Source organism: Zootoca vivipara, chromosome 3, assembly GCF_965207765.1.
Source record: "Zootoca vivipara chromosome 3, rZooViv2.hap1.1, whole genome shotgun sequence".
NCBI lineage: Eukaryota > Metazoa > Chordata > Lepidosauria > Squamata > Lacertidae > Zootoca > Zootoca vivipara.
Window position 1 is genome coordinate 76,689,811 of NC_142586.1, and position 14,006 is coordinate 76,703,816.

Here is a 14,006-nt window from a genome sequence, read left to right on the forward strand (position 1 = left end):
ATATCTCTGCTCCATTCTGGGAATGCTGAGCCATTCAGGCTGCCAGACTCTCTCCATCATATTTGTGCGTCTAGGTTTTTATGGTCCCTAAGCTTATTTTTCTTACCTATGGTTCTTTTCTCTCCCTTGATGCAACAAGAAGTATTCATACAACATCTCTAGCGGGTAAGAACTTAATTTACATAAAATGACCCAGTGTCCATCTGGACACCTAGCAAGAAGATGGGAGAGGCATCCTAAATGCAAAGAATCCAAATCGTTAACTTTTACTTTGAGAATCACATTAACATAGGATTGCACCTCGAGTCTAATTATCTATGATAACCCAAGAGAAAGTTCCATTGAAATAAGTGTGGTTTTCCTGTAAACTTAGATAAGATCAGTCTGTCAATTACTGACTGAGGGCTTGCATGAATAACCATTCACCATCTCTGACATGCATATCTAATAATCTAGGTCAGATTTGTACATTTGAAAATGTGCATGGTAGTATTGCTTTAATCATTGGCAACAAGCATTTTGCCTGCCTTGCATGTGTGGCTTATTCTTGTTCTTCCCTCCCCATTAACCATATGCTATACATCACAGAGAATAGTTGATTCCCTAGTTTACATTCTGTATGCATCCCTTTTATATTACTCTCCTTTAAAGTCCTAAAACAGAAGCGATGAAGAATCCTAGACTTTTTGGTTCTGTGCTGCAGATTGTACAGCCTAGGAAATCTGTTCTAGAGTTGAAAAGATTTTCAGTGCAGTTGCCCATATTCAATACTGTAGCTTAATGTGGAATCCATTCTTTATCATTGCTATAATCATGATTCTAATTTCTGGATGCATTGAACTTCATGTATTATTTTTTCTTGACTGTGTGTTTTTGCTATATTGTGTTTTGGTGGGATTCTACCCAGTTTGCATAAATTGTGATGTGGTACCTGTTACTACTACTCAGCACATTGTGAGAACTCACATCGTAATATAACTTTCAAAACATTGCTAAAATTAAACACTGATACTCATTTTAAATGGCTTCCACCTTGTTAATTTATATATTCATTTTCTTTTAAAAAACAGTGAAAGAGATGAGCTAATGGCAGCACTTTCTTCAGTCAGAGTAAACCTGAGTGAAATGCAGCAAAGGGAATCTAACGCCTATGAACAAGTGAAGCACGCTGTACACATGACGGAAGAAGCCAATTTGGAAAGAACTAAGGTAAAACAGTACTACTTTAGGCATGCCTAAGGATATACCTCTGATTACCACTTGCTTCGACAAATAATAGAGAGACAGTTACCTTCAAGCCTACTGTGTTTCTCGGAGATGTCTGGCTAGTTGCTTTACAAATCGGAATGCTGGATTAGATGGGTCTTTGGCCTGATGTGATAGGGCTGCTCTTGAGGTTTTGTTGTGGTTGTAAGCCTTGTTAGATACTAAAGCAGTGACTGACTACTCTCCGGATGTTTCATTATCCCTAAATAGTGGCCATGCTGGCTGAGACTGATGGGTATTGGAGCCTAACAACTTCTGGAGGCCCATGAGTTAGCAACCCTTCACACTATAGCAAATATTACTAAGAGAGAGATGCTACTAAATAAAAATTACTGTGCTGCACTGGCATATATCAAGTGATATTTCCTTTCTTGCCCATCCTTCAGTGAAGTGCCTGTGCCCCCCCCATGCTCTCTATTGCATCTCTCACTCCCCCAATGTTGATTACTACGATACCTCCTTTATATTTGTTTCAATTCCTATCCAAATAACATTTTGATATGGAGGGGAAATGGGCATGGTGTATTATAAAAGTTGGCTAATTAAACAACTAAGTTTCTTACATCAATATGTTATCTGTTGGGCTGGTGGCCAACAGAATAGAACCAGTATCAGAAATATATGTCTTGGTTTTCATTCATCTTGAGCATTGTGTGTGTTGAGTTGGTTTTGCCTCCCAGTGCCATATTTCAGACAGTCTCCACTCATATTCCTTACAGGGCAAGTATTACAGTTTTCTTAGAAATGCTACTCGGTTGAGTCCTCTCTGTTCAAATTGGTTTTTATGAATTTTGCTTGCTGTTGGTCAGGTTTCTAAGCTTTCAGAACTCATAGAAGCAGTGAATAATTTTTACCATCTATTTTAGAATGCAGTGTGAATAATATTAAACAGCTTTAAAAACATTTATGGTAGTGAGTTGTCTTGATAATGAGTGCCATCTGCTGTGTAATTAGTGAATTACCTCTAATTGTGAGAGGTTTATAATCAAACATAACTTTCATGAGGGAGCAGATTATATTGCATAAACGGGAAATAATTTTCCCATACTACGATTTCAAATAAATTCTGGAAATAATACAACTGACCTCAGTTTGAAGACTTGTGGTTTGATTGTTTAAAATATTTATAAATCATTCAATGTTTTTAAAATCACTTAAGTGCTGTGCTACATAAAAATAGTAAACAATAGCATTAAAACAAAAATGCAACATTGAATAGTATTATTGTTGGCATCCATCTGTCTCCAGAGACAATGGGGTGAAGTCAAACCACTGGAGAATCGCAGCACCTGCTGTGGCTGCAGAGACCAGTAACCCATAACTGCTGCCTCCCACATTGTTTTTGCTGTGTTAGCAGCACTGAAATGACCTCTCCAGGTCACAAGCCTGGGCAGTGTGTTTGGAGGTTTTGGGCTGCCCAGACAACAAGACCTCTCCCCTCTCAGCCTCACTGATGTGGTCTAAAGGAAAGTAGAGTAATATGCTTGGCACCAGCAGGAGTTGCCAGAAGGATTGGACACTATCCAACTGTCTTAGGGAGTCCACTCTGGATTTCTGTAGGGTTTATTCTTAGTATTTTTGTTCCCCGAAAATGTCCTGCAAGGCAGTTGGTAAAACAGTATGAAAGGATATAAAAACAGGAATTCATGCAAATAAAAACAGGATCTGATCTTATTGGTCAGGGAGAGCCTAGGCAAAAAGTTATCTTTAGAAGACTTTGAAGCAACCAATAGTTCCTGCTTCATATATGGCTGCGGGAAGAGCATTCAGGTCAAAGTACTATGACATTCTGGAACATGCAGTACCATGAGTAGAAGTTCCCCAAGTGATCAAAGTAATCTTACATGTCTATACAGTGGCTGACAGTCTATTAGGTAAGCTCGTCCTTTGCATTATCCTTTAAAAAAAAAAGCAAAAATGGGGATTCCCCAGTGGGCATTAGGAAACCCCCCCCCCTTGTGGGTAATGTGTTATTCTTATTGCCTGAAGCAGGAAAAATGTCACGCCACAGGAAGCTCTGCAAATACCGCTCCCTTGAAGTTTCAATTCATTTCTCTTGCCTTGCTTATATAGCATTTGCCTAGTTCCTGTTCTAGCCTGTTATTTTTCTCTTCTTGATCATTCTTACTGTTTTTCCTCACGGTTTAAAAGAAGCTAAGAAATACCTGCCTTCCCATTTAACAGAATGCGTTCGAAAACCAAGACGCAGGTTCCGATTGGCTGCAGGAACAGCGTCCTGCAGCCAATCGGAAGACTAGGAAGCCGTGCCAGATGTCTGGCTTCTGAAAAATCGTTCAAAAACCGAAACACTCACTTCCGATTTTTGAAGGTTCAGGAACCAAAGGTTCCAAGGTGTCCGGCAGCCTAGGTACGACTGTATTTTAGAAATGGATGTTTTTATGAGAATGCTAGTGTCCCTAAAGAAAATAAGATTTTCTTGTCAAGACTACAGCTTCACTAAACTTGCTCTGAGATTGTAACTAGGCTTATGCTCTTAAGAAAGCATTGGGTAAGAGTACAACAATTACATTTATGCTCAGAAAGTTAAGTTTCTGATGCTGCAATCCTGTAAACATTTACCTAGATGTAAGTCTCATAGAACTCAGTGGAACTTATACCTGAGTAGACATGTGAGTCTAGTTTTCATTGCATGTTTTGAGTGAGATGTACTCTGAAATTCACAGTGAATGTTAGCATACTTGTAGCAAAATCCTGTTAAGCATATAGTTCAGTACTGATCTATTTCTGTTTGGCAGTCACAGTGATCAGTTCTCTCTTATTGTCCAATTTGGAGCAACAAGTTCTTGAGAAAGATTTACAAAAGTTATATCTATTCTTGAAATATACTATGCATCTTTATATAGCCATATATTAACTGTTATTTAATAGAACAATGTTTAATCTAGAATTTTTGCTTGTCACTTCTACGTTTTCAGATTTAAGTCATGTTCTAGTTTTTTAAAAAATGAGTTATTAATTTCAGTCTTTAATATATGACCATTTCCACAGGCTCTAGTCCAATGTGAACAACTTAAAAAGGAAATGGAAAGAAAGAGAGAGCGTATTGAAAGAGAATTAGCAATACAAATAGATAAGAGGGCTGAAGAGCGAGAAGCAGTTCGTGAAGAAATGAAGAAAGAAAAAGAGAACTTGTCATCGTTGGTATTTTAAACATTTTCTGTATAAGTATTTTGGACTGTAAATAGTTATGTATTGTGCTCTGCTGAAAGGCAGCAAAGTTTTGGACCTTTTTTGGCCTTGTTTCATCCCCACCCCACCCCCCACTATTAAAACTTTATAGCTGGTTATCAAAGGGTAGGGAATCAATATTGTGTGATCTCCACAATTGGGATCAGCAGAACATAGCTGACTTTTCGTGACAAGCATAAGGTTGTCCAGTGGAAGTGGGGAAGCAGCGGTCACATCACACTTAATTTTCACACTAGTCCAAAAATATTAGTGACTCCTGACATGGACTATCTCAATATTATCATGATGTACATGTTTCCTTTATATTTCAGCAAATAAAATGTGTGTGAAACATCCCGGAAGTAACATATTTTCTGCATTTGCAAGAGTTTATGTATTGTCATTGTCATTGTAAACTCTAGGTTTTGGACTTCTACTTCCTTTTTAAATAACAGTGCATTGACCTTCAGCAGTCTATGAAAGTATATTTACCATTTGAAACATAACAATTTTTAGCTTTGTACTGTCATTTTACTGGTTAATTAAGGTTTTGCTTTGTTTCAGGTTATGTCTTTATCTCAGAATGTGGCTAGCTTGGAGGGTCAAGTTGACAGGATTACAAGGGAGAAGATCTCTTTAGCCAATCAACTAGAAGAAGCTCAGAAACAAAATGCTTGTCATGATATTGAGATAAATAAGGTAGAAATACATTATGAAAACAAAGTAATCAATTGACATTGATATAAATAGAGAGTGGTTTGATGCCTTGTACATTATGCATGCTAATTGGGCACACTTTTATGATTTAACTGTTGCAGCACTCTTTGGATAGGTTTTTTGTTCACAAAATATGCATATGTATATTGATAAATCCTTTGTAGTACTTTTTATTCTTGTATTAATTAGAAGACAGTCCTGCAGGTTCTGATCTAATTCTAGTGACAGCTTCCCATTTCTACATGTGGGAATGGGGGACCTTAATGTTTTATTCCTTATAAAGAATATGTGTTAGAATCATAGAATTATAGAGTTGGAAGTGACCCCAAGTGTCATCTAGTCCACCCCCCTGCAATGCAGGAATCCATGACAGATGGCCATCTAACCTCTGCTCAAAAACCTCCAAGGAAGGAGAGTCCACAATCTCCCGAGTGAGACCGTGTTGATTGGGAGCATTCAAATATGGTCAATAAATAAACTTTGTGGAGAATAGCTATTTCTTAATAGACTCCCTATTAATTACACAAATTGGTCCATGTACTATATGACAGTGAATCATTGCTGTAAATGCAGAAGGTGGAAATAGTCTTGTTTATAAAGCTAAAATAAAGCTTTACACTTGACCTGTCAAGCAGCAGATCATTCTTACCTGGGGGGAGGGGGAGTATGTGTGCTTATATAATTTTTTTTAACTGGTGTCAGAGATACTGTATTGTGCATGCAGGCATAATTTACACAGACACTTTCCACATGGCAATCATATTAGAAATAATGGGTGGTATCCAGCCAAATCTTATGGGAAGAGACTCATGGAAATCAATAGTATAATTACATTGATTTAAATTGGTCTACTCCGAGTATGATTTAGTTAGATATCACCCAGTGGTACTAGTGCAGGCATAGGCAACCTTGGCTCTCCAGATGTTTTGGAACTACAACTCTCATGATCCCTGACCACTGGCCCTGTTAGCTAGGGATCATGGGAATCGTAGTTCCAAAACATCTGGAGAGCCAAGGTTGCCTATGCCTGTACTAGTGGATGGGGAAATAGTATTATTTCAGGGGAAAAATATGTTGATGTTTGAATGCCTGTACAATGCAGTATTTCCCACAGTTAGGAGCAACTCAAATATAAAGTCTAAATGTAATTTTGAAAAATTAATTGATTATGGCTATACCAACATGGAAGGGGGGGATGTTTGAGTTGCAACACTTGGGAGGTATTTGTGCCCCACGAAAAGTGCCCTGTTTCAATAATTTCAGAGAAGAGACTTCATGGACATGAATATATTGTAGCTTGTATTGAGGTGAGTTGGGAGGAAATGTGTTCATATTGCCAGTTCTGCAGGGACAGCACTTGCTTTCTTGCTGTGCTGCACAGTAATGAAACTACTGCAGGACAGCAATGAAGAGATGTCATTTCTGTTGCCTCAGTAATGGAATGTGTGTCCCTCCCTTTCCCACTGGCACCCACTAAATAGGAGGAAATGCAGAAATATGATTGGCTATGTGATAGTGGCAACATCACATCCAACATGCAATCCCCGATTTGCTGGGATCATCTGGATTGATAAAATGCAGAAAGAAATTGGCCCAAAGCAACAGCAAATAGGGGAAACGGTAGCTGTGAGCAGTTGTGAACAGCCATGAAAAAGCATAGGATTAGGAGGCTTTTAACCAAGTGGGCTGGTGAGTTTGCACCACTTTTACAGTGGTACCTCGACTTGCGAACGACTTGACAACCGAATTTTTTTACTTACGAATGGGGCAAATGGCCACATGCTTACGAATTTCTTGACATCCGAACGGAAACCGCGGTGGTTTTAGATAGAGTTTTTTGACCAATGCATTCCTATGGGAAATTGCGTTTCCAATGGCGCTTTTTGACTTACGAATTTTTTGATCTACAAAGGTGCCTTTGGAACGGATTAAATTCGTAAGTCGAGGCACCACTGTACTTTGAAAATATAAGTCTGACTTAGCCCTAAAATGAACTACTAAACAATAGATATAGAAGATAACCAGCAGAGGGCATCAAAAGCTCTCCTTGTAAATAAATATTGCTCTGTATCCTGAAACTACACACTGTTATCTATTCAATCTAACAGGTGTGTGGAGAAGTACGCTATCAGTTGAATCATGCCAAAATGAAGAAGGATGAGGCAGAAAAGGAACACAGAGAGTATAGAATAAAAACTGTAAGGGAACTTGAAATTAAAAACCAGGTAAGAGACCATGATCAAGTTGTGTTAAAAACTTGAATGTGTTTATTCTTCCAATAGTGATAACTAGTTGTTATAGGTTCTAAATGGCAAGAAACCAGCTATTCCTAATAAAGAAATTGTATTTCCCCCCCCCCCAGAGAGTTTTCATTCTAAAATAGTTGCAGGTATAAATGGGAGTGCAGTACTTAAAATATTCCATCATATGACATGTGTAAACCAACGTGCTCTGTGTATATATTATGTAATATCAATTTACATACATTTGTTTGTGGTCTATCAAAAGTTAAGACACAGTAACCACTGTCTAATGTTAACAGCAGTGTTTTTAAAAACACAAGTTAAAATACATATTCTGTTCTGTTTTGCCTTTCTAAAAACTTATTTTTATTAATTAGAAATTAATAAGAAATCCAAAAATAAGTTATTGCTCATGTAATATTGCCAGTTTGTAGGCTTACTACTTTGTTGTGTCTTTCAGACTTGGGAATTTATCACTGGGTGCCTGTTAGAAGGCATTCCTTATTAGTAAGCATTTAATATTGGGATAAACTGCTACTAAATTGGGAAATTGGACATGTCTATACAGTACTGAATCCTCCAATATGAGCAAGAGCCAATATGAGCACTAGGCCCGGAGGGGGGGGTAGATAACCCACAGCAACGCACTTGGGGGCACGGCAAGGGGTTTTTACTTTACAATTTACCACCAATACCCCCCCCCCAAAAATCCCCCACCAAATAACCACAAGACAAAAATAAATACCATCCTTCAAAACGTCATTAGATACACCAGTCATGGATATGGGGGGGGGGAGACAAACAGAATAGATCATGGATCGGAACACGTGGGGGCAGTCACAGGGATTAGCCACAACAACGAGCCACACCCACAAACCCCGCCTCCGCCACGAGATCCTGTAAAACAGGAGGCCTTGGCTCCATTTTACAGACTAGGCCTCAGCTCTACAGCCCTTTAAATACTATCCTGAATGGAGCCCTGGGTGGGAGGTGGGGGGAGGAGAAGCCCAAATAGGTCATGGGTGGGAGGAGCAACTGTCCAACAGCCACCAAAACAGCCATTCCACCCCATGCCCAAAGCCTCTCCCGGCGGCTGCATTAATAAACGCCTGGCAGCATTAGGCAGTCGTTCATCATTTCTCCTAACACACACTTGGGGGCACAGTGAGGGGTTTTCGCTTTATAATTTAGTGGGCGTTGTGTCACATGCGAGGCTCCGGCGGCCATTTTAAGTAAGGGCAGTCGTGCCCCTTTTAACCTAGGCTTTACCATGTTTCTCCGAAAATAAGACACTGCCTTATATTTATTTTTCCTTTTAAAAAACCCCACATTGGCTTATTTTCAGGGGGTGTCTTATTTTTTATCACGCGTCCAGCCTTGCCTCTTCCTTGGGGCCCTCCAGAACTGCGCCTATCACTATGTCTTATTTTCGCGGTTTGGCTTATATTGCGCAAATGCTTAGAAATCCTGCTATGGCTTATTTTATGGGTATGTCTTATTTTAGGAGAAACAACTGATTGTAAGCCTCTGTGTCTTTTTTTAAAAAAACAACAACAACCATGCACTTTCTCTTTACTTACTTTTTTCATTTTACTAATTGTGAATTTGCAGACCCCTTTAGATTCAGAGGCCCACACTAAGTGGCCCATATGACCCCCCTCCTTCTGTCTGGGCCTGTCTGTTGCTACGGGGCTTCGCTATTTGACACTCCCCCTCGGGATTTTTTAAGTAGTTCTCTGCGTCCCAGGGCACATCATCACCCCCCCATCCTTAATCTAAATATATAGAAATGTTCACGATGCGTGCGCAGGGGCCAATGTATGGAGATACAGGGGGGAGGGGACAACAGAGGGCTCAGACAAAAGTAAATACTGGGAAATGGAACCCAGAAACTGACATTTCCTTCTCCAAGGGTGGGGGCCAATGTAGGAAGATACCGGGGGTAGGGGCCAACACTCCCCAGGGACAACAGAGGGCTCAGACAGAAGTGCATGCTGGGAAATAAAACCCAGAACCTAACAGCTCCTTCTCCAAGGGTGGGGGCCAAGGTATGGAGATACATGGGGGAGGGGCCAACACTCCCCAGGGACAACAGAGGAAAGGGTATCCTACTGAAACAGGGATGAGCCGGGGTGGAGGGAGGAGGGGCAGGATCGGGAAAGGGTGGGTGGGGGGTCACAGGAAAGAACCACAGCAATGCGTGGCCGGGTCAGCTAGTTTTAAATAAAAGGGCACATTTTACTCATGTAAAATCATGCTGATTCCCGGACCGTCCACGGGCCGGATTTAGAAGGTGATTGGGCCGCATCCGGCCCCTGGGCCTTAGTTTGGGGACCCCTGGGCCTTAGTTTGGGGACCCTTGGTTTACACCTCCCTAAAATTGGTCCTTCCTGAAGGCATAGTTACCCATCTTATCTGGTCAGCAGTGGCTTTCACTGCAATTTTTACCAATGTTCCTTTACAGATGGTATGCAGGACAGCAACTGGGACCCACCCAGTCTCTTTCACTAAACACTATAGCATGAATTTACTGTATATGCATCCTTTGGCAGGCACATTCTCCAACAAGTGCTTCAGAGCTATTAGTCACCTATCTTCCATCCAGGAATTAACAAGGTTGGCTTTTGAACATCCCACTTGGTGATGATGGTGAGGTTCTGAAAGGTGTTTCTGAAGGGACACTAGGACACCACCCAAGTCCATCCTATGCATGCTATTATTTCTTTCCCAGTGAGTTGCTATAGATTCAACTGCAGATATCAGGAGTCTGTCATGTCACTATACTGTTTCCTTTCAGTTGGTTGTTTCCTTATCATTTTCCTTATGCTCTCAGAATGTATGGAAGCCCGTATTCCTTTCTGTGCTCCATCAGAAGGCATATTGCCAATAAAAGGGAGGGGGGAATTGGAAATCCTCTTGACATAATGACGGTTTTTTGTAGCCTTCAAGCAATTGGTGGATGACAACCCACTTGGTGGTTTCCCAGTTTTTCCCCCACCATGCCTTCATTCTTTAATTATCTGTTGCCTCCTTCAGTGGGTGGGATGTTTTAGTCCTGGCTTTTTAAAATAAAGATGAATGTGTTTTTAGCTTTTATTCAGTTTTAGTTCTATGTTGGTTTTAACATACATGCTATTTTTTGTAAGTCATTTTGAGTTACTTTTTGTTTAAAAAGCAACAGATAAATTCAGTTAATAATAACAACCTATTACAATACACTTAATTAAATAAATAATAACAACAACCCACTAGACAGGAAGCGTGGTAAGGCAGGTGCAATCGATAAAGCCTACAATTACTCCCTTCCCCACAACCCTCAAACCAATACTGGTACTGCACTTCATATGGATGCAACTGGTATAGATCAATTCCTTTTGCCTTGTCCTCTCAAGTCTTGCTTTTAGAGGTCAACATACCCCTGCCAGTTTGATCCTCACCTGCTGTATTGGTTACCACTGCCTCCACCAAAGGAACAAACCCTTATAAGAATATAAGACAACAGGCTTTGGATGTTGTGTGGCTGTTATTATGTAAAAAGAGGGGGGAAACAATAGAATTTCCCCTGGCAAGATTTAACAAAAATGTATTGTGTGTGTAGAGCTTGTAAGCATGCATAGAATCAGGTTGTTAAACTGAAAATTTCCATTTATTATTTAGATACATAGTGATTGAAAACGTATTTAATTTGAAAGTAGGTACGGTATACACTTTTTATGACATAGAAGGCTTTATATAGCATAATGAATAAATATATAATTTTGTGACGTAAAAATACATCGCTTATTTTACATCTTGAAGCTACGAACATGAGTTTGACCAAACTGCGGGAGGCAGTGCAAGACAGGAGTGCCTGGCGTGCTATGGTCCATGGGGTCACGAAGAGTCGGACACGACTAAACGACTAAACAACAACATTTTACATCTTAATCCTCCGTCTTGTTAAGTTGCATTAGAATTACACTAATGTTTGTAGTGTTATATAAATATATCACAAGAATTGTATTTTTATTAAACAAAGGTTTTAATATATAATTTTTCTGCACTAATCAGATCCTACAAAAATACACAGTAAGCAACAGTTGATAGTAGTTGCTGGGCAAACCAGTGTTCTCAATGAACTGAAGTGTTCATGTTCTTCTATTGATAGGGCCATAAATATTTATAGTTTGAGTGGGGTTAAATGGGCTTAATTCTTTTCTGGGTTATGATCACTGTTAATAACAACCATAACTGATAACCACTTAGTGATGTGGGCTGCAAAAAGGTGGTGAATTGTCTAACATTGCCTCCCTATCCATTCTACTGATAGCAACCTCTGCTTAATCAAAGAATCTTCCAACAGGAGAAGAGCACCACTGGATGTAACTCACTTAATATTTCTACTATAAGACTCCACCAGGCTACAGCAAAGGGGAGAAGGGAGGCAGGGCACTCCATCAACTCTGTTGAGAAATCAGTTTGTGCTTTCCCTCTCCATCAACTATCCTTCAGCACTGGCTACTCTATCAGGCTGCAGTAGAGGAAACTAGCAATTTTTGGCTCCTCCCAAGCTATTTTCATTTAAGTTACTTGAAAGAACTAGGTGGCTAAAAACTGCTGGCTGAGTTTGCTTCCCCACCCCAAACACTCCAGTTTCCTTTGAGTATAAGCCTAAGAGTCTTGTTTGTTATTGATCTTATGTTGTCAGCTCTGGAAACCCTTATGGCCAAATAGCAGGGTGAAAAATGCTTTAAATAAATAAATAAATTTGCCATAGTTATTCATGTATGTGAGTTGAATATAGAAATTATATTTCCATAGTAATCCGGAATCCTTTTTTTAAATATGAAAGTTAGTTTAGGATATGGAAAGAACATTAAGTTAGCATTTTAAGTGTAACACACATTTCTTTGTTGTTTCTGGGTGAAATTCATTTAAAATCATGATCTTGGGATCTTGGGCTCAAACTAAATGAGAAGCTGTTTGCTCTCTGTACACAACCAAGATTAGCAGACCAGTATTGCCTTAAATCCCTATGCTCAAACATCTGGCAGGTAGAGGGAGGCCATTTTCAGCAAAAGTCCTTTTATGTTGGAATATGCTTTTTTGTTGGTCCGACAGAACCTGAGCTGATTTATCTTGAGGGGATGGTATAAAGCCCATCTGTTCGCTTTAAATATTTCCCTTGAGAAAATAATGAGAGTTTATATTTATGCCTATAGTGTAGAATTATGAGGTTGTCTTGGCTTTAGTTGACAGTTGTCAAATTATGTTTGTTTTTTGTTTTAAACAAGTGCCTTTTCAATGTGTGTGTGTGTGTGAGAGAGAGAGAGAGAGAGAGAGAGTATGTGAATGGGTCAGAATGTCAAGGGGGAACTGGGGACGGGGACTTAGAGTGATCAACCTAATTTCTACAGCCATAAACTGTTAAAAAAGAGTCCTTGATATATTTAATAGTTTCTTATTTAATAAGAATACAGTATTACCCTAATAAGAATATGGTAATCATGGTGTTGGAAAGGCTTTTTTCTATGCATGACTGCTGATACTGCTACATTTATCTACCTATTATAGGTAGTTAAATAAGTTTGGGGGAGTTTATCTAAAGCTCGTAGCACTGAATAAAAAACATTCATTCTCATTCTCATTTCATTTTCTGTTGTAGGCAGGATTTTCTTTAAAGTGCCCTTTGATTATTATTTTTGTTATAGAATGTATATATGTACAATGTTTGTGTTTTATGTAACTTCCTTTATTGTTATAATTGAATTTGCTGTGCTCCTCTGTGTGTTTTTAAGGAAATAGAGAAATTGCAAGTGGAGCTCAATGAATATAAATTGCGTTTGGAGCAAGCACTGCAGGATACAGCAAGAGCTAAGGAAGAATGTCTGAAACAAACAGAATTGCTGGGTAAAGCTGAGCACCAACTGCACCTCACCAGGTACCCCTTATCATATTTGGCCTTAGCACCAATTTCATTTTTATGCTGCAAATTTTTGCCAGCAGCTTATCCACAGTTGTTAAGAGATTGATTCAGTGCACAGCTTTTAGGCATATTAGAAGTGAAGATGTACTGAGCAAAACATTCAGACAAGATGAAGCGTGGAAGGGATTTAGTGATAACAAATCTATTCATCCAGAGTATTCTTTCTGTTCATCTAAAGTATTCTTCAAACAATCACAGTGTTAAATGTCATCTTAGAACAATTTGTAGTCAGTAAAAGTTATATGCACCCAATTGTTCTTTCAAGATTCTTTGATGCAGTTGCTTTAAGGAACAATTGAGATTATATAGCACATTGCTCTCCAGTTCCTTATTGATATGTAAAAGCTGAAAATAGCTATCACTTTCCTAGTTACTGATTATAGTTAGATGCATGCATGGTCTTCAGAGAAAATTGATGATCATGCATAAAACAGTCAATTGTATGCCAAAAATGTTTGTGTGGTAGACAAGCAACTAACTACACACACAAAAACTTTCTGAAGTTTCTGCATTTTTCTCTTAACAGTAGCCCATTACTCTTAACACCTGCCTGCTCCCACTGAGCTTGATTAATTTAACACTTTAAACTCATTACTGTTTCGTTTTTTAATCTATAGCATGAACTA

At 39.1% G+C, this 14,006-nt stretch overlaps 1 protein-coding gene across 4 annotated transcripts in view; it reads left to right on the forward strand.

Moving 5' to 3' along the window:
• The window catches only part of SDCCAG8 (SHH signaling and ciliogenesis regulator SDCCAG8), an 89,386-nt gene that overhangs the window by 14,698 nt on the left and 60,682 nt on the right, over positions 1 to 14,006 (forward strand). For all 4 annotated transcript variants that reach the window (XM_088666483.1, XM_035108353.3, XM_088666484.1 and 1 more), the window contains exons 9-13: positions 1,071 to 1,209; positions 4,276 to 4,428; positions 5,020 to 5,154; positions 7,281 to 7,397; positions 13,193 to 13,335. In XM_088666483.1, the coding sequence (XP_088522609.1) occupies positions 1,071 to 1,209; positions 4,276 to 4,428; positions 5,020 to 5,154; positions 7,281 to 7,397; positions 13,193 to 13,335 (687 nt within the window). The remainder of the gene's footprint in view (positions 1 to 1,070; positions 1,210 to 4,275; positions 4,429 to 5,019; positions 5,155 to 7,280; positions 7,398 to 13,192; positions 13,336 to 14,006) is intronic.